Here is a 22,211-nt window from a genome sequence, read left to right on the forward strand (position 1 = left end):
GATTCAAACTGAAGGGCTAGACATCAGGCATAGGGACACAACTCAGGCGACAACGCCAACACAAGTGATTCAACCACTATGTATTAAATTACAAGTGCCATCACAGGCCTATCTCCAAGAGTTTCAAATGAAATTCAGAGGTATCAAATACTCAACAACAACCTATGTTAACTCAGTGCATGTAGTTGGAGAGGATTGATACCTACATCTCTCTGTATGGTTTTTCTGGTGGTAGTGTCTGCCGTTTTTATGACTTATAAAGTGGGGATGGCTGCCGATTGTCTCCGTCAGCTTCTCCAGGAACGTAAGGTCAGTTGGATCTCCAGGGCGAAGACATTCCTCATCCTGCAACAACGAACAACAAACCATATAGCAACAACAAAAATATTATGAACAAATTACCAAGTAATTCAGGATTTATGCTGTTTTTACAATAATCCAGCAATATCATGGCGGAAAACACAAGAAGTGGGGCTCACACACTCTGGGGAATTGAACATAGGCCATTCGATGTGACAAGAAAACACTTCCAACTACTGTCCCATCAACAAAATACCACCAGATTTAGTAAAAGTTATATTAGACACACATCACTTAGGAACAAACAAAACTGAACTATAATCAACTGCAGTGAACTTACAAATTATTATTTATCTATACATTTTAGAACTGTTAATGAGAATAACTAATAAAGATTCAAGTTCTTCAACTCATATAGATGCATACATACCATAATAGCTATTATTCCATATGGTTTTCCTTCAACAAGATCACAGATTATCTTATTGTTGAAATATTGCACAGGTTCCCACTGAAATAACATAGAAATTTGTTTGTTTGTTAGCTGTTTTAAGTGTGCTCCCAGCAATATGGGGGCGGTCTAAATAATCGAATCTGGACCAGACAATCCAGTGATCAATATCATGAGCACGATCTACGCAATTGGTATATGAAAACGTGGCCCAGTCAGCGAGCATGACCACCCGATCCCGTTAGTCACCTCTTACGACAAGCATGGGTTACTGAAGACATATTCTAACCCAGATCTTCATGGGTGGAGAACAGAACTAAATGTCAACAAAGTCAGCGATTCTGAACACCCGATCATGTTAGTTGCCTCTTACGACAAACATGGGTTACTGAAGACCATTTCTAACCCACGGGTGGAGAACAGAACTAAATGTCAACAAAGTCAGCGATTCTGAACACCCGATCATGTTAGTTGCCTCTTACAACATGCATGGGTTGCTGAAGACCATTTTTAACCTGTAACTTCACAGACCACAATGGTAAATTGGTGGAAGGATGATTATGCATGCCTCCCGATAATGACATACATCTGGCCAGTTTGAGTTGGCTTTCTAACAAGAGAATTAAAAAAAGGACTGACAGTTGTGTCATGTCTCCCATTAATCTAGATGGCTGGGATGTTTGGGGGTGGCGGCCTACCTCGATCCCTTCCCGCTGGTACTCCTCCTGCTCTGACTTGAGGGTCAGCTGGATGAAAAGTTGCTGCAGCTTCTCATTGCAGAAGTTGATACAGAACTGCTCGAAACTGGAACAACAATGGAAGGAGGTTAATCAGTTAACCTGACTGGTTGCACATCACTGTACCCTGTAGGCAGGTACTACAGACTTCTTGAAGAAAGGCATGCTTGAGATTCACAGTCACTTATTGATCAATTGCATAATTTGTGTTTGAGACAAAATGAAATACAAAAATAAAAAAACAACAAATTGAATAAACACATCAGACCAACTCCAGAGAAAAAATTGCATAATTTGTGTCATGTGATTACTGTCTGATTGACAAAGTGAGATTGGCAAAATGAAAGTCTGTAATTGACAAAGTGAGAGAAAATGCAAGTCTATACAAAGTCTATGATTTCTACAAGGATGAAAGCAGGGGTTGACCCAAGATGCGTCTACTGTCTGTGCATCTCATTTCGCCTTCTCATAAATTTGTTGAGCTGTTCCTTTAGTTGCCAATGTTGCCAATGCCTTGTAACAAACTGGGAAAACGCACAAATAAATGATGACAGCTTCTTAAACAACTTTTTTATTTTTGTGACACAAATTATGCCATTTTTTTCTGGAGTTGGTCTGATGTGTTTATTGCAGTCCGCGTTGGTTTTATTCTTTTACGTCTATTTGTTTTTGTGTTAGATTGCAATTCATCGGTATCATTTTGTCTCAAACAGACTGTAATAGTGTGTATTCTTTCTAACGCTGTACTCAGAACTAGGCCTGCAACATAACCGATTTACCAGTATTTACCGGTTCAGACATGAAATCGATACATATTGTGATATGCTGATCGAAAACCGATATTTCGTAATGTATTCAGAAACCTTCTTAACACTCGGAAATCTTCAAATATTTCCGTTTTTCACAGTTCGGTTTGAAGTTGGGTTCTTCATTTTTGTTCAAGTGTTTCGCAGTGTTTTGGATCTGAATGTTTTAAATGTTTACTTATTAATGACCAGTGATTTCTCATATGTCCTGGCCAGGTCAAGTTGCTGTCTAAAATCTCAGGGCTTTGTTTGAGAGTGGAGAAACTAGTTCAAACTAGTAACCACTGTGTTGATGTTTAATTGTTCTTTTCCTTGTTTCATTTGTGCCAAATATTACTTATTTTGTCATGATTAAATTTTTTATTACAGCTTAATCAAGCATACTGATTTTGTTGAGTTTTTGCTTTTTGTAAATCAAGCATTAAATTGATTGTAAGATTGTTTCGCATAAAAAAATGTCTGCAGTATATTGCAATACATATCGCAATATATGCTTTCGCATTGCAATATATCGCAATATGAAAATTCACTGTAATACCCATCTCTACTCAGAACTATTCCAGCTCCATGTCTGGACCAGACTATTCAGTGACTGATATCATGAGCATCAATACATACAACCAGGATGTTATGTGTCAACCATTTCTAACATGGCATGTATGGGCAAATATTTTGAGTAATGACGATTTGTTTTGATTTTTTAAGCAAATGTACAATATATCAGGACTGTACATGGCTCCTAACTGGCTAGCTGTTGGCAATGTTATAATAATAAAATAACAGTCCATTCACATAACTTTATCCCACCGGTACCCATTTTCTGCTGGGTGAACAGAGGCAATTTTGAACAGACTCACTTGTCTAGTGAGTGAGTTAGAATTTAATGTCACTTCGGCAATATTTCAGCCATATAGTGACGAGCTCACTTGTCTAAGGTGAGACCATATGTATCATATGTCGTATCACATGTATCACATGTTACAGATAATATCCGTTCTGGTCATAACATCAAACATGAAAACATTCTGAAATTCAAGGTCTTACCTATTTACACCAAATATCTCAAATCCATAGATGTCAAGCAGGCCCATTAAATTACATTTGTACTTCCCCTGAAACATATGCAGGACTGTTATGTTGATGGTTACACATGAAAACATCTTGAAAGAGAATAAAAAACAACAACAAACTGACACAATGTCAAAACTGAACAAACAAACAACATACAGTGGAAACCATTTTTAGCCTAAGTAAATTGCACCGCTTAACTAAACAGACCTGATAAGTAAAACACTTTTCTTTGGTCCCGGCAAATTTCTTCAATAATTATCACTATTAGGGACTAGTGGCCATACCACACAGTCTGGTTAACTAAACTCGGATAAGTAAACAATACCGGGACTAGTGGCCACTACACACAAACATAGCAACATCTCTGGACGGTCCCTGGAAGTAAATTACTTAACAAAAACATAGTAACATATATACTGAATATAGATACTGGATAACTAAACTAGCGATCACCACATAATCCGACATGAGGGGCAGTAGTGTCAGTCTCCAGTCAAACAAACATCCTACCTTACAGCTTGCTGGCGTCAAGCAGTTGACAATACACTGACAACTGGACTATGCCAGCCTAGTGGCTGATAAGTTGTTCATTGTTACATATGCACACAAACACATATACATACATATGGTTGTCATTTGCAGGTTTTATAAGTTTGGATAAGTAAAATACCTGATAAGTAAAACAATTTGGATATAGGGACTAGTCCCTACCACAACAAACATACAACATCAGGTTTCCATAGCAACATAATAACATTTTTCATATCATTTTAGTTTTCTACTAGAATTTGGCCATTAATTTTAGGCACATATACTGAATATAGGGACTAGTGGCCATACCACACACAGATGTAGCATGATGAGTTTGTTTGTTAATAAACTGAACAAAAATTTGAGATGATGAATTTAAGCACTTAATTTCAAGAACATATCCCCAAAATATTCATGATCTCTTTTTTTGTTCAGCATATGATAAACAATTATTTGAAGATTTATTACTTTGAAGTCCTATATAGTTTTGCTCTGGCTGATTGATTGAGTGGGTGAGTGAGGGAGTTGAGTTTCCACTGCTTTCAACAATATTCCAGCAATACCATGGCGGGGGACACCAGATATGGGCTACAAACATTGTACACATGTGGGGAATCAAACCAGATAGTCAGCATTACAAGAAAACACTTTAACCACTAGGCTACCCCACTGCATTCCTCTGGCTGAGAGGGGCGGTGGGGTAGCCTAGTGGTTAAAGCGTTGGCTCGTCACACCGAAGACCCGGGTTCTAATCCCCACATGGGTACAATGTGTGAAGCCCATTTCTGGTGTCCCCTGCCGTGATGTTGCTGGAATATTGCTAAAAGCGGCGTAAAACCAAACTCAGTCAGTCAGTCCTCTGGCTGAGACTAATCTACACTGCTACAATAGGAACAAGTGTCTGTTTAGCTGACTCAGTTTCAAATGATAGCAAGAGTTGAAACGACAATGAAATAGTGCAAGGGAGACAACTGGGACTGACCTTGTTTGCTAGTGAAGAGTTGACTTTGTGGACTATCCATGTGAAGAGTCGGTCATACACGCCTTTAGCCAGTGCATCCTTTGCATACAGCCCCTGGTCTTGTGACAGGGGAGTCTTTACCTGATACATGGGAAATATTAAATTTATCACATGATGGATAGTAAAGCTGAATATGATAAACTCAGAAAAGTGTACTACAGATATTATACCCCAGACAGGGCTGTATACAGATATGTACCATCCATAATGAGAATACAGAAAGACGCGTATATAGGGGCGATTCCATTCCCATTGTGAATTATTTTGATCGGAACTGTCATGCTGTTGTATTAGATACATTTGCATTGCATTGCTTTATGTAAGTAATGAGAATACACAGTAGCGGATATTTCGCGATGCATATGAATACTACTCGCAATCAGTTGAACGGGAACAAGTACACGCGGTTTCGGTTTTGGATTGCGGAATATGGACTCGTCCGCCTTTTAGGGTACCGGGTACATTTCTGTATTTTGACTTTGTTTAGGGTACATATCTGTATACAGAAACGTACCCGGGGTAAGTATTTGTAGTACCTGTGCCGACAACGACCCCTTCAGCGATAGTGACATGGATATGATAAACTCAGAAAAAGTGCTAAGAATGACATTATATAACGAGATTACTACAAGTGCTGGTTATCACACACAATAAGCAGATCAATAATTGGAGCTCAGTAATCAATCAATAAAGGTCAGTAATCATGATCGCCACCTCAAAACTTTTGTTGTCAATATCAGATGCAATCATAACATTGAGCAAATAAAACAGGCACCGATTAATACTACTATCAAGATGATCAAAGATCTTTCCTATTGATATACACACACGATTGTGTTGTTTACATCACAGTTTTGTGAGTCAGGAAACTGCTTCAGTTGTTTGTCTTGATTTAACAAACATTACAATAAGAAACATCCTTTCTAAAGTTTAATCCGATGTTTCATTTTTTATTAATATCGATTAGTCTCCCGAGCTCATCAATTATCACTCACGTAAGCAAGATCGATTGAATGATCGATTATTTAATCAAATGCCCCAGCACAATACCATATGTTCATTCACGATCATGATTATTAGTTTTGGTGTTAATATTATTATTATCATTATTATCTGAGAAAGTGACAATTAACTAATTTTCCCAATATTATGTTTAGAAAGACATTATACAGGGCTCCAGATAAAGGCCGTATCGGCGTATGTACGGATACAAAATATGCACGATATGATAGGAAATAAATTTAGGAAACGTAGCAGATACACTCCCACATCAATGGTGTACTGTCTTAACATCATTTACAGGCGTATTTATCTGAAAAGTATTGTTTTATTGTTTATTGACCTGTTTTACCCAATGCCTAGCAATGATGTGGTGCATATATGAATAAGTTATTATTGTGTTTTTCTGCATAATACCATAATATGTTCATTACAATCATGATTATAAGTTTTGTTGTTAATATTATTATTATCATTATTATCTGAGAAAGTGACAATTAACTAATTTTCCCAATATTATCTCTTATGTTTAGAAAGACATTATACAGGGCTCCAGATAAAGGCCGTATTGGCGTATGTATATGGATAAAAAATATGCACGATATGATAGGAAATAATTTAGGAACGTAGCAGATACGCTCCACAACAATGGTGTACGGTCTTAACATCATTTACAGACGTATTTATCTGAAAAAGTATTGTTTTATTGTTTACTGACCTGTTTACACAAGCCTAGCAATGATGTGGTGCATATATGAAACGAAACACAAGATTACTGATACTCCATTAAAATCCATTCAGTACTCTAAGTGTACTCTAAAGTTTTCCAGTACTCCTATCTTGAAAAATAAAGAGTATGTACTCCTGATGTTGAAAAATTATCTGAAGCCCTGATTATATAAGGTTATTATTATGTTTTTCTGTATAATTACCATATTAAGCAGATTATGATTATTAGCATTATTGTCATTAACATTTATATTATCTGAGAAGTGACCTATCTTACCCTCTCCCCTCGTGCGTCAATGGTCCGGTTACACAGAGACGAGATGAGGACGTCGTCGGGACAGTCCAGGAGCTGCAACAAGCACATGCAGGGTGATCAAAGAGGTTGACATCCGCCCCATATACACAGGATGACATTCACCCATTTGAGCAGATTGGACACACATTTCTGCATTTGTAAAACCCTGATTGTACATTTAAATGTGTTGCTAGTTTTTTACCTTTGCTATGTGTGACACTGCCTCGAGATCCTTGATCTTGATCAAACCATCAACGCTGGTCTGATATTCCAGGTTTCCAAGGTGAAGGACAGATGAGATGATTGAAAAGAGAGCCTACAAATAACAGAACAGAATAACGTCATAACATGTCATCAGTTTGTGCACGTGAGTGACCCGTAAAGAAGCCTCACCAAAGACTGAGCAGCTTGTTGTGTACACAATGGAATAATGAATCACAATTGATGTGAAGAAGTGTATGTCTCCGACACGCACCAAACATGAGACACCATTATATCCTGGACACCTACCAAACATGACACCATCACGTCCCCAACACCCACCAAACATGACACCATCACGTCCCCAACACCCACCAAACATCAGATATCATTACGTCCCCAACACCCACCAAACATCAGATATCATCACGTCCCCAACACCCACCAAACATCAGATATCATCACGTCCCCGACACCCACCAAACATCAGATATCATCACATCCCCGACACCCACCAAACATCAGATATCATCACATCCCCGACACCCACCAAACATCAGATATCATCACGCATCCCCAGACACACCCCACCAAACATCAGAACACCATCACGCCCCAACACCCACCAAACACACAGATACCATCACATCCCCAACACCCACCAAACATCAGATATCATCACATCCCCAACACCCACCAAAAACATCAGATATCATCACATCCCCTAACACCCACCACCAAACATCAGATATCATCACATCCCCCCACACCCACCAAACATCAGATATCATCACATCCCCAACACCCACCAAACATCAGATATCATCACATCCCCATCAACACCCACCAAACATCAGATATCATCACATCCCCCAACACCCACCAAACATCAGATATCATCACGCATCCCCAACACCCACCAAACATCAGATATCATCACATCCCTGACACCCACCAAACATCAGATATCATCACATCCCCTGACACCCACCAAACATCAGATATCATCACATCCCCGGCTACACCCACCAAACATCAGATATCATCATGTCCCCAACACCCACCAAACATCAGATATCATCACGCCCCCCTGACATCCACCAAACATCAGATATCATCACATCCCAAACACCCACCAAACATCAGATATCATCACATCCCCCCTGACACCCACCAAACATCAGATATCATCATCCCCAACACCCCTGACACCCACCAAACATCAGATATCATCACATCCCCCAACACCCACCAAACATCAGATATCATCATCACATCCCCTTACACCCACCAAACATCAGATATCATCACATCCCTGACACCCACCAAACATCAGATATCATCACATCCCCAACACCCACCCACCAAACATCAGATATCATCACATCCCCTGGGACAACCCACCAAACATCAGATATCATCACATCCCCACACCCACCAAACATCAGATATCATCACGACACCACCAAACATCAGACACCACCAAACATCAGATATCACACCCACCAAACATCAGATATCATCACATCCCCGACCCCACCAAACATCAGATATCATCACATCCCCCAACACCCATCAAACATCAGATATCATCACGTCCCCACACCCACCAAACATCAGATATCATCACATCCCCTGACACCCACCAAACATCAGATATCATCACATCCCTGACACCCACCAAACATCAGATATCATCACATCCCTGACACCCACCAAACATCAGATATCATCACGTCCCTGACACCCACCAAACATCAGATATCATCACATCCCTGACACCCACCAAACATCAGATATCATCACATCCCTGACACCCACCAAACATCAGATATCATCACATCCCCACACCCACCAAACATCAGATATCATCACATCCCCAACACCCACCAAACATCAGATATCATCACGTCCCCAACACCCACCAAACATCAGATATCATCACATCCCTGACACCCACCAAACATCAGATATCATCACCGCCCCTGACACCCACCAAACATCAGATATCATCACATCCCTGACACCCACCAAACATCAGATATCATCACATCCCCAACACCCACCAAACATCAGATATCATCACATCCCTGACACCCACCAAACATCAGATATCATCACATCCCCAACACCCACCCCAACAAACATCAGATATCACATCACACCCCCACACCCACCAAACATCAGATATCATCACATCCCTGACACACCACCAAACATCAGATATCAACATCCCCAACACCCACCAAACATCAGATATCATCACATCCCCAACACCCACAAAACATCAGATATCATCACATCCCCCACACCCACCAAACATCAGATATCATCACATCCCCAACACCCACCAAACACACCATCACGCCCCTGACACCCACCAAACATCAGACACCATCACATCCCTGACACCCACCAAACATCAGATATCATCACATCCCAAACACCCACCAAACACCAGACACCATCACATCCCCTGACACCCACCAAACATCAGATATCATCACATCCCCGACACCCACCAAACATCAGATATCATCACGTCCCCAACACCCACCAAACATCAGATATCATCACATCCCCGACACCCACCAAACATCAGATATCATCACATCCCCGACACCCACCAAACATCAGATATCATCACGTCCCTGACACCCACCAAACATCAGATATCATCACGTCCCCAACACCCACCAAACATCAGATATCATCACATCCCCAACACCCACCAAACATCAGATATCATCACATCCCCGACACCCACCAAACATCAGATATCATCACGTCCCCGACACCCACCAAACATCAGATATCATCACGTCCCCGACACCCACCAAACATCAGATATCATCACGTCCCCAACACCCACCAAACATCAGATATCATCACGTCCCTGACACCCACCTCCTGCTCCTTCTTGCTGAAATCACAGATGTCGAGTGCCTGCTGAACAATCTTAAAACTCTTCTTGTCATCCACCGACTCGGCCATCACACTCTCACCCTGTAACAAAGTCACTGAATTAAAACATAGAACATCACACAAAATCTGAACAAAATTACCATGAAACAAACAGCTGATACACATTCAATGAAGCATCAGTCAGATCTAATCTGAGACTGGCGACCTATTCTAACTAATGCCAGTTTTCTAATACTGGGCCACTGAGATGCTGCAGTTTAACATGGACACTCGACTCAGACACAGTACACTGACTATGAACTACCCAGTCCCCTCAATGGCTTCCTCCACTAATGGTATCAACAAGAACTACTTTTCTACTGTTCTCAAGCAGGGGCTCTATCCACTTGAGCACAGAGGCTGTTCAAACCAGAATTTATGCATGAACTATGAAAACACAATATTAGTTGAGAAAAAAAGTGAGTTTGTAGGGCTTTATGCCAATTTTAGCAATATTCCAGCAATATCACGGCGGGGTCACCAGAAACGGTCTCCACACATTGTACCCATGTGGGGAATTGAACCTAGGTCTTGGGCAAACGCTTTAACCACTGGGCTACCTCACTGCCCCTTTCAAAGCATAAAGGTTAAATAAATATTTCTGTTTCTATGGAAAAGCTATTTGTTAGTTATTTACACTTTGAGCAGAACTAAGTTAAATACCTGGTATAAAATACATAAGTATATATATATATATTGAGAGATAGAAATACATGGTTATTAGGGACCGTTCATAATTTATGGCTAGGGGGGTGATGATGATTTTTATGGAGAAGCATGTACAATGTGGATGACCCCCATAAATATTTATGTATAAAAAAAGTGACTCCCCCTGCATGTCATGTACAAAATCAATGACCCCCTTCCCTTCCCATAATTTCTAAGTATAATTTTAAACATATTTTTATGTACAAAATTGCTGACCAACCACCACCACCCCAGTGCGTGTGTACAAAATTGATGACCCCCTACCTCACCAGAACAAAATGGGTGACCCCCAAAAAAAAAAAAATCATCATCACCCCCTAGCCATAAATTATGAACGGTCCCTTATATAGAAACAGTTGTATTTAAGAACATCTAAATGTCTAAACAAAACCATGGGATCATGATCATATATAGGAATAATTCTGGTCCTGAAACCTGAGCACACAATTTCAGAAAAATATATTCTCCCAACATTTCATGAGCCTTATGTCTTTTCATCAGTAGAGTGAGTGAGTATGGTTTTACGCCGCTTTTGGCAATATTCCAGCAATATCATGGCGGGGGACACCAGAAATTGGCTTCACACATTGTACCCAGGTGGGGAATCGAACCCAGGTCTTTGGCTTGACGAGCGAACGCTTTAACCACTAGGCTACCACACCACTCCTATACAAGTAGAGATCGAAAAAGTTAATCCCTTGTATAAGAACATACACAAAAGTTACTGTTTTGAAGAAATTCTGATAGCACCACCCCTATGATGATGTCAGTATTAAAAACAAACAGTTGTTTATTTAGCTTTGTTTACATGTTAGCAAGGACATGTGGGTGAGTGAGTGGGTAATGCTTCACACCATATCTCGGCACCACGGCAAGTCAGTGAGTGAGTGACTGACACTCTGAGTTTGATTATTGGCTTATTAGATGAAAGGTATTGGTTGGTGGGGAAACACACAAGACATTAAGTGTTCTACTGTCTCAATTTTTCATTGTTTATAAAGTTGGTACTGTCAGTCTTTAAGCTTAACATATTGTAAGTGTAGTGCAAGTTTTTTTGTGAACACGAAAGCTTGCAGTTGCGATTTCAAAATGTAAATGTTGTGAGACAATGTGCACAATAACTGTTGTTGCAGTGTGTCAGAGCTCAACATATGTCAAGGACAGACATAGCTGATTCCAAGAATTTTGGGACAAATGAATAGGTTCAGTACAGCATGATCAATGGTATTTATTTGCTGCTTGTACAAAACCATCAACATCTACACAGGTCTTGACCAGGACATGGGCAGATGAGACCTCTTTCCTCAGATGAACATCCCAGTGGACAATGAATTTGGTGGACAACCTAAAATAAATTTAAGTGTTTTTGCCCCTAAACATCCAGAGGTGGTGTCTTACATAATTTTGCAAATGTGATTTGAACAATTCCAAACATGCAAGTGGTGAACATGAAACATTTTCCAAGGTACTTTGAAAATAACAAAATGGATCTCATCAAATTGTTACTGTATACAGTAAGATCACAGCTATTATCCTCAATAGTTAAGCATACAACTTAATGGATAACAACTTCTTAATTATTGTATAGAGTGACATTTCAGTGTAGATGTTTACACCATTATCCAGATAAACAAGACTGGTAAACATGAGAAGTAAATATACAGTGAGACCCCGGATATCCGGACACATTCGTTTTTACGTAAATCGTCCAGATAACTGAATATCCGGATATCTGGATTTCTGTCATCCAGGCTTACCATATATTACCGTCTATAAGCCAAATTTTGAGGATAAAAAAGCAGTGTGTAGAAAGGGTTTGGCTTTTCTTCATGAGTTACGCTTTCGTCAAACTTTTGTCCAGGGGTAAAAAACAACATCATATCACTTCGTGTGAACAAACAACAGAAGACAACTTTGTCAGTGAAGACATCAAATTTGCAATTAAACATCACTAGACAAGATTATTTACCTCTTAAGTACTAAGTTGTTTTTGCTGGGCATTGTATAACGTAAGAGATTGTTTTTTTATGAAAATTGACCGGAAGGTGAGGTTTCGAGATATTTGGGGTCCGAGTATCTGGGGTCTCACTGTACAAAGTATGTTATGACAAACAGCAGATTAACATAAGGAACAATATGAAATTGATAACAAGTGTCACTCCTAGCTTGATAATGGTGTAAAAATCTACACCGAAACCTCACTCTACCCAAAACAAAAGAATTCTTCTCCATGAAGTTGTATGCTTCATAACTGACTCACCAACAAGAATGCCAAACAAACATACAAATAGTCTATAATACTCTCCCGTTCTCCCCAAAAGATAACACAAGGCTTTATGAAAGTCTTTAACTTTTTAAAATTTAAATAAACAGTGTAAATAATTAGATAACACCCAGCACTCTCACACAGATTAGGCCCAAGGGCATGTAATTGTGTTAGTGTAATCAGAAATACCTCTCTCCTGGCCTTATATGAAAAGAAAACAAACGAATCGGGTACACATGTAATAAATGACAACTGATTCTGAAGAAAAGATTTGTTGTTGTAATTTAATGCCACAGTCAGCATTATTTCAGCTACATAAAAGCATGAACACACACTGCCATTTATAACGTGTTGTACAGGAAGGCAGCCTGTCAATCATTGAGTCTCCACCGATGTCATTCCCATTCCTGTGAATGACATCATTCACATTCCCATGAATGACATCACAGATGAGTGAAGTACCGTACAAACTAATTAAAACAAAGTATGTTCTCCTGAATGGAATATGGTTTGAAGAAGGAATTCAAAAGAATCAGAGATTCTTTAATCATTGACACCTTTGTTGCTTGCCTTCTTTGAGGTAGTCTCCAGATGAAGGTATGATGAATCATTGGTGAAAATATGTCTATCAGTAAGATTTAATGCTCACTACACATTACAAACTGTCACGTTTTGTACTGTTGTGTTGGCTAATGCCAAACTCAGCTATATTCCAGCTACAGCACAGTAGTCATTATTTAGTAGTAAATAACCAAGTTTTAACCAGACAATCCAGTGATTAACATCATGAGCATCAATCTATGCATTTCAGATCAATAATATGCATCAACCATGCCAGTACACTCAGGCCACATAAAAAATATTCTTGTTTCTCAACACGGTTTTTTTAAATATGGGTCAGGCAGACAGATTTTATTTTTACATTTTATTTTACGTCCAAAATTTCTGAGGAAATTTACACCTTTTTTCTGAAATAAAATCAAAAGCTAGAAGTGTGAAAAATTCATGCACATTTTGAGAGTCAAAGATTCATTTTCTCAAGTGTTAAAAATATAAAAAATCTTAGGGTCAGGTTGGGTCAAATTTTTGGATTGGCGATAATGAGAAAAAAGAATATTTTTATATATGGCCTAACCACCAAATAACAGGTTGTTGAAGACCAATTCTGATCCAAAACTTCAAGAGTCTACCGCTTAGGGAAACACTACCGTGCATGTGTTGGAGTAACAGGAAAAGAATCACAACTTGGGCAAATCTGTAGCTGATCCTGAAACGCTAAGGGACATAACTCTACTAAGTGTCTCAACCCCCTTGGAATGCATTTGTAATTGATTATAAAGATGGAGGAACATCATTTACCTGATACAGGAAGAAGTAATCCTGTGGGTTGCGTGTGAGATGGAGTCGTTGAAGCGTGTCATCAGATGCCCCTGTAAGGAGCTGGTAGAAGACGTGGAAGTTGCGCTCTCCTGATGCCTGGTGGATGACACGTGACTTCTCCAGCAGATAGTTCAGGATGTGACCTCCAACAGGTGCACCCTGGGTAAATGTGGTGAAAAAATACTTTGAAGGGGTGAACATTTTCTGGTCACATGGAGCATATCTTTAATAATAGTTTCCTGCACTTACATCACCAATATTTAACATACAATAGAAGTGGTGATTGTGGCTATTGGTGAGGTGAGCTGAAATTGGGTTTTATATCTGTAGTGCTTGAGAATATTTTAACACCTCACTCATATGGCGGCGCGCGCATGTGTGTGTATGTGTATGTGCTGCTGCTTGTACTAGCCCAGACTGAAGCTGGTTTTATAGTGCTAGCCCACTGAGATACCATGCATCCAGTGAAGCATGAATACCCCACTCAGACACATTATACTGACTCGAGCCGACCAGTCCTTGTTGTACCCTTATTAATGCCCGCTTAAACTTGGCAGACAGGGACCAACAAGTACCATATTTTAATGTCTTTTGGTATGTTTTGTTGGGGATCGAACCAATTTGTTTCCGCTCAAATCTGGACAGGTACTGCTCAAACCACTACACCACGCGAGGCGGTCTTGTGGCTATTGGTAAATCAACCCATAAAGAATTGCCTTTTATATCTGTAGCGTTCACTGTTTATTGTTTTAACACCTCACTCAGCAATATTCCAGCTGTATGACTGCGGTTTGTAAATAATCAAGTCTGGACCAGACAATCCAGATCAAAAGCATAAACATTTGATCTACCCAATTGGGGTAGATACATCAACTAAGTTAACGAATAAATAATCAACAACAAAAACTTCACAGACTTTGTGACATCATTCATTGTAACAATGCAACATAAACCCTGATGATTATATTTTTAGCCAATGAAGAAGGAATCCATTAGAGGGCTTGGCCAAATTTTCAAGGGTAGTTTTGGCTAAATGTTAAAGACACAACTCGTTACCTTGTAGTCAAACTGTATGTCCATATACTTCCCAAAACGACTGGAGTTGTCATTTCTGTTTGTTTTCGCATTTCCAAAGGCCTGAAATAAGAATAATTATACAAGTTTACCAAAACCATAAAACAATTCTGAATAAAAGCAAAATATAGAAAATATACCATTATCAGTATTTAATGGGGAAAATCAGGACTCAAACCATAATCTCCAGTTTCTGGTGTACCCAAGGGAAACAACTCTGTACAACAAATTGTATTACCTTACACAACAGGGCCCCCCCTTACTCTAATCATTAATGGGGCTAGTATCACGGTGTATTGAGAGTGAATTAGGACAACTGACAATTGAATTCTGCAACCAGATAATTAATAATTTATCTCTGAGGAAAGTTATTAGGTCTGTACTATTCGGATCCGTGATATTTTCAAACAATGAAGTGTTGAATAATATGAGTGCAGGTGAGATTGGTTTGTAAGTCACTTTGAACCTGATTATTTATGACTAGCAATAACCATCACACTGGGGTATTTAATCCTAATCGCTGCATTCGCACCTGAGTTGCCGTGCCACAGTGATTGACTGATTAGAAACAAGTACCTCCCTTAAAGGAGCATACTAGAAAATTTCAATAACTGACTGGGTGAAAGATAAAGTTATCAGAAACATGTACCCCAATTTTTAATGCAATAAATTATTTAATTATACATTAATCGTGAACTCAGTTTCTGCTACCTCAGGTTCAGCCATTATGCATATTCTGCTAGCAAGTCCATGAACTCAAGCGAACTTTTACACTTGTGACGTCATGTGACTCAGTTCAGCCATTATGCGTAAGACCAAGTGCCACAAAGTGCAACCATCTCATGTACAAGAGACGTCTTGACTGTTGAAAAGCGTTTTAGTGACAACTCAGCCGACTGTGGAAAGCTTAACGTGATGCAATCAACTGATGGTTAGTCTGGGGTTAAACCAACCAGCATGGTGCTGACGAACCATGGACTATTATCAGGTTGATGGCCAAGGTACATAACTCTACACGGCAAACTGCAGCACCTAAGACCAGTGGGCCACTGAACTTAAAGCAACAAAAATCATATCCTAGTAAGGCCCTGTACTCTGCTATGGACATTTTAACGCAACAAACCACTGAATTAAACTAATGGTCATCAGATCCGGCATGGCCAAGAGACATAACACTGCACAGCATATAGCAGCACCAAAGACCAATGAATCTGGACCAATGAACAGCAAATCCTGACACGGCAAAGGTACACAAGTGTGTACAGCAAACTGCACCTCACATGACCACTGGTCCACTGAATTTTAGCATATTAGCAGCAGATCCTGGTGAAGCCAAGGTGCAAAACTCTGCACAGCAAATGGCAGCACCTTAGACCTTCTGACCACCTATGACACCTGCTGTAATGACATAACAATGGAACTATTGAAGCAAGAGTGTCCTGCACATTGATTACAGACAACCAACGCTTTACCTCTAGGATGGGGTTGGACTGGAGGAGTCGGTCTTTGACTCTTTCCACCTCGTTGGAATGTGTGCTACTGGCTGCGATGTACTGTAAGATTTTCTTGGACGCTTCCGTCTTGCCCGCCCCTGACTCCCCCGAGATGAGGACACACTGGTCCACCGACTCCCCCCGCATCGAGCGGTATGCTGCGTCTGCAATGGCATATCTGAAACACAAAGGATCCTCAATAGAATCACAACACTAGTGGCAGGGTGAGTTTACATGTATATGGTTTTATGCCCATATGATTTTTGGGTTTGTTTGCTTGGTCGTTTATTGTTTAACGCTGCACTCCGCAGTGATTCCAGCCAATTGACAGTAGTCTATGAATAATCGACCAGACAATCTGGACCACACAATCCAGTGATTGACATAATGAGCATTGCTCTACACAAATGGGATATGCTGTCATGAAACAACCAAGTCAGCGAGCATGACCACCCAATCCCATAAACTGCCTGGGACTAATTCTAACCAAAACTTCACTGAGCAATGCTGCTTTGAACACCAATATATTAATGTGTACCATATTCACTCTCTGTACATGCATATGTCTGACCTGTAACTGCTGCTACAGAAAATGGACGCCTTTAGAGCACATACTTGACACACCTTAGTATTATTGCTATCTGAATATGTACAATTATTACCAGGATATTAATGTGTACTAGTGTTGGGAATTGGCTGAAATCTCACAATTGATGATTGCTCCATTACCAACGAACAATCATCGAAAAAAATTGGTTAGCATCATTTTTCAGATTTTCCTATCCAGGTTGTTATTGCAGATATGTATAACATGATGCAACTTGCTACTTTAAAGTGATGACTAATATATCATGAACATAAACTTCCCGGAGTCTTCAAGAAATATTCAGTCATGGCTTTTCAGTTAGCAGTGAGTTTTCTAAGAATTAAACACGTTTGAAGGAAATGACAGCTTCTGAGATATGTTCCATTATCTTTGTTTTCAAAGGTAAAACAATAGTTCCAAAATTAATCTGTTGTTTCTGAAAAGTGAAATTGTTTGCTATCATAAAACAATCTTCGAAATTTCAATTAATGGGACCACCACTAATGTGTACCATTAAATGCCAGACCTTTAACAGTTTACTGCTTCATACTGTCATAGCATGTCGTGAACTACTATAAAGCTTTCATAGCAAGTCGAATAACAAATATCGTCGCCAACAGTGTCATAGCATGTCGTAACTATCGTAATAGCAGCGACTGTCTTTCATAACCCAGTCAACTATCGTAATAGCAGCGACTGTCGTCACCAATACGATGCTTTAGTACACATGCTTGACACTCATTAGTATTATTGCTATTTGAATATGTACAGCTATTTACCAATATATGACTGTGTACTATATATTCATATTCACTGTTTGTAAATGTATATGCCAAGGGATGAATAAAAAGAATTTGAAAAAAAATAATGCTGCTTTGAACGGTATTTCATTATATCGCCTTGGATACAAGGATAATAAATATCAAGGTGAGGTGAGGTGAGGTGAAATGGGGTTTGAACGTCACGATGATTTTTTGTAGAATATTTCGTATTGTATATGATTGATGTTTGCATGCGTTGTGTATGTGTATGTGTATGCTGCTTGTACTAGCCCAGACTTCAGCTGGTTTTATAGTGCTAGCCCACTGAGATACCATGCCGCAGTGAAGCATGAATACCCCACTCAGACACATTATAATGATAACCATTGAGAAAGCTTATGGTGCTTACCAGACCAAATATGGAAATCTGTAATGAGTTCAGTAGCTGAGTAAATCACACTGAAGGGCATTACATAATTAACCTTACTTTTCTCTTATAACATATTGACTACATCTTAAATTGTGTCCTTAGGCCAGACCAATTATATTTCTTGTTTTACGGATCCGCCGGTCGTATTTTTTCAAGAATAAGAAAAAAAATAAAAATTAATTTTCCCGCTCAAAAAATAATCCTTTTGTTTATTGGCCAAAAATGTAAACTTACAAGAAAACTTCTTTTTGATTGATTTTTGCCCCATATACACTTCATAAATTCCCCAAAGTTTAATATTTTTAGAATTTAAAAGGAATATTACTTTGATTGATCATTTTATTTTATTTTTTTTCCCTCCAGCCTTTAGGTTTTCTGAGGACAAAAATCCATAAAACAAGAAATAAATTGGTCTGGCCTTAGGGACTTTCAAGTTCAAGACAAACTAAATCTAGAAATGTGTCCGCAAAGAAGCAAGTGACAAAGTTAACCAAGCCCAATGACTATTGTAATACTATGTCTATTCTCAGATACTCTTCTCTTTTGCTGTTGCTCTTTTAATTCCATACTCAAATATACCTGTCAATGTGTCATTGTCTGTGTAACTGAAGCACCCTGCAAATCATCCTTACCAGTTGAGAATGCTATAAAACAGCTGAATCTATAAATAATTCTAAAATACACGCTTTTTCAATATTTTTTACTGGTTTCATCTCAGATTTGCTTTTTTTCAGACTACTTCCTGCATCTTGGGCATGAGGATTCATGAAACAAGATAAACCACTGAATATTTCCTTGTTTTATATCAGAAAAAAGTTGACTTTTATCCAGACATGTTGACAGAGATTGATAAAGTTAGTTGGTTTGTTGTGTAATGCCGCACTCAGCAATCATCCAGCTATGTGGTGGCTGTCTGTGAATAATCCAGTCTGGACCAGACAATCCAGTGATCAGCATTATGAACACTGATCTATGCAATTGGAATACGATGACATGTGTCAACCAAGTCAGAGAGCCTGACCACCCAATCCTGTTAGTCGCCTATTACAACAAGCATGGGTTGCTGAACACCAATTCTAACCCGGATCTTCACAAGTCATATTGATTAATTTCTAAATGACCACAAGCGCCAATCTGATGGCCTGATGGTTAAACCATATCTGCATCACAACGGAGGTCTGGGATCAATTCTCATTCCTTGTCCTGAGATTGCTGCATACTGATGAAAAAAGTGGCGTGAGACCGCTCACTCACTCCTTCGCGAAATGACCATTCTGGAGTGTAATGGTAAGTTAATGACAAGGATTGAGTCTATTTAGCTAGATGATGCAATGCTTAATTAATTCATCAAACAAAAGTCTGCTATGTAATAAGAAGTCATAATTTCCAACCTTCCACATGTGCAAGTGACTTGAACAGCTAGATACTGTTATCTTAACAACTGATTATAGATTGATGACAGTGAACAGGGCTTCTGTTGAAAATCTGAAGACTTTAGAGACTTAATTTAGCGACAAATTAATGGATTTAGTGAGTGAGTGAGTGAGTTTAGTTTTACGCGTTGGCAATGTTATAAAACCAAAAAACTCTGGGAGAGACAATAATTGATCAACAGAGACATCGATTAATGGATCTATGACATATGATATAACATGATAATCCCGGATATTCTCATGACAGGTTCACCTATTCTACATGTGTTCACGGTGGTTCATGTTGATATAACACGTAAAAGGAAATTCTCATGACAGGTTCACTCACATGTGTGGTGGGTGTGGATAAAGTCATCGTTGTAGATGTCCAGTTGGTGATACGGGTTGACGGACACCAATACAGGCCCAATATATGTCTGCAATATAAAAAGCAGAAAAACATATAAAAAAAACATACTTTTACCATGTGGACCTGCACTTGTCTTTTAAGTGAGTGCGTGAGTGAGACAGGTTTTACACCGCTTTTATATATTCCAGCAATATCATGGCTAGGGACACCAGAAATGGGCTTCACATATTGGACGAAATGCGAGAAATCGAACCTGGGTCTTCGGCATGAGGAGCGAACGCTTTAACCACAGAGCTACCCCACCGCCCCTCAGTTTGCCTTTGTAATCAGAACAGACAAATATTTTCCCAGCATATCAGGATCAGGAACGTTTTCTTTATTATCCTGGTTGTAACTATGTTCCAGGAATCAAATACATTTCTTTATAATTGTTGGCACATTTCCATACACAAAACCGTTAGCAGAGAAGGTAAGTGACATTTATAGGTTACCAGTAATAAAAATGAAATCAGAATTCTTTTCAAATTCAATTTTTAACTATTCAACATTTATTAATATTATTTTCATAAGTTCACAGTAAAGTACCATTTAGAAGTGAAACTGAGACTGGAGGAAATTGTATATGTCACATATCATTTTATTCAACACATTTATACATTTGTTTACAACAAGTGTAGACAGATGTGTGCCAAAGGAAGCATGTTAGTTATGATGTCATATCAATGTGAGCATTCCGTTACATAAACAAAGATACGCATTAAGATCGGGGTTAGAATTGGTTTTCAGAATTGGTCTTCAGCGACTAACGGGATCGGGTGGTCAGGCTCGCTGACTTGGTCGACACATGTCATCATATCCCAAATGTGTAGATCGATGCTCATGCTGTTGACCACTGGATTGTCTGGTCCAGACTTGATTATTTACAGGCCGCTAGCTAGACAACCGCTTTGTCTCTGAATACATATATAAATTGATTGTACAAATAAACCCATTTAAACTGAAAAGGAGCCCCTGAGAGAAATTTAGACTTGTTTCATTTAGGGCTTTAGCACAGGGAAAATAATATGGTCCAGGGACTGTGAGACAGACTAACAGCCGCCATACAGCTGGAGTACTGCTGAGGGCAAGATTAACTAACCAGCCAACAAACAAACAAACAAACAAACAAGGGGCAACAGGTGTCCTCACTTGTACATTTGTACCAAATAATGTAGGTGTGTTTGAGAGTAGGGTACTTAAAATTTAACAAATAACTCATGATTTAATTATGACCATTATAATGTAGTTTTATTCAACACTGACACTACACTTTTGAGAAACATAATAAATCCACAAAAATGACTGACCCAAGAACTAACAAGAAGACAAAGTCATCAATATCCCCCGCAATGGCAAAATACTCTTTATGAATATGTCTACTAGTTATGATTATGTCAAATGTTTTGGAGTGTATACAGCAAAGTGGAAGGAGAGTACTGAAAGGTTTTTAAGATCTGCTCAAGAAAGGAGCACTACCACCAAATTCAGTTGAAGCCTAACTTTTTGCCATGGAAACGCAACAAGATGACAACCTCATAGTCACAGCCTAAGTCATGTTTCAATGGAAACCACAAAAATAAAATTCAT

The 22,211-nt window shown here is 39.1% G+C and overlaps 1 protein-coding gene across 1 annotated transcript in view; it reads right to left on the reverse strand.

Moving 5' to 3' along the window:
- Positions 1-22,211, reverse strand: part of LOC124277648 (unconventional myosin-Ic-like) — an 85,371-nt gene that overhangs the window by 25,945 nt on the left and 37,215 nt on the right. Inside the window, 14 exon segments of the mRNA XM_046713374.1 lie at positions 207-248; positions 250-345; positions 731-811; positions 1,450-1,555; positions 3,339-3,406; positions 4,879-4,998; positions 6,923-6,994; positions 7,143-7,256; positions 10,049-10,147; positions 14,439-14,618; positions 15,516-15,596; positions 17,006-17,204; positions 20,565-20,589; positions 20,592-20,652. Coding sequence (XP_046569330.1) covers positions 207-248; positions 250-345; positions 731-811; positions 1,450-1,555; positions 3,339-3,406; positions 4,879-4,998; positions 6,923-6,994; positions 7,143-7,256; positions 10,049-10,147; positions 14,439-14,618; positions 15,516-15,596; positions 17,006-17,204; positions 20,565-20,589; positions 20,592-20,652 — 1,344 coding nt within the window.

The sequence above is a fragment of the Haliotis rubra genome, unplaced genomic scaffold (genome assembly GCF_003918875.1).
Source record: "Haliotis rubra isolate DU_JTF1 unplaced genomic scaffold, ASM391887v1 Scf225, whole genome shotgun sequence".
In the NCBI taxonomy this organism is placed as follows: Eukaryota; Metazoa; Mollusca; class Gastropoda; order Lepetellida; family Haliotidae; genus Haliotis; species Haliotis rubra.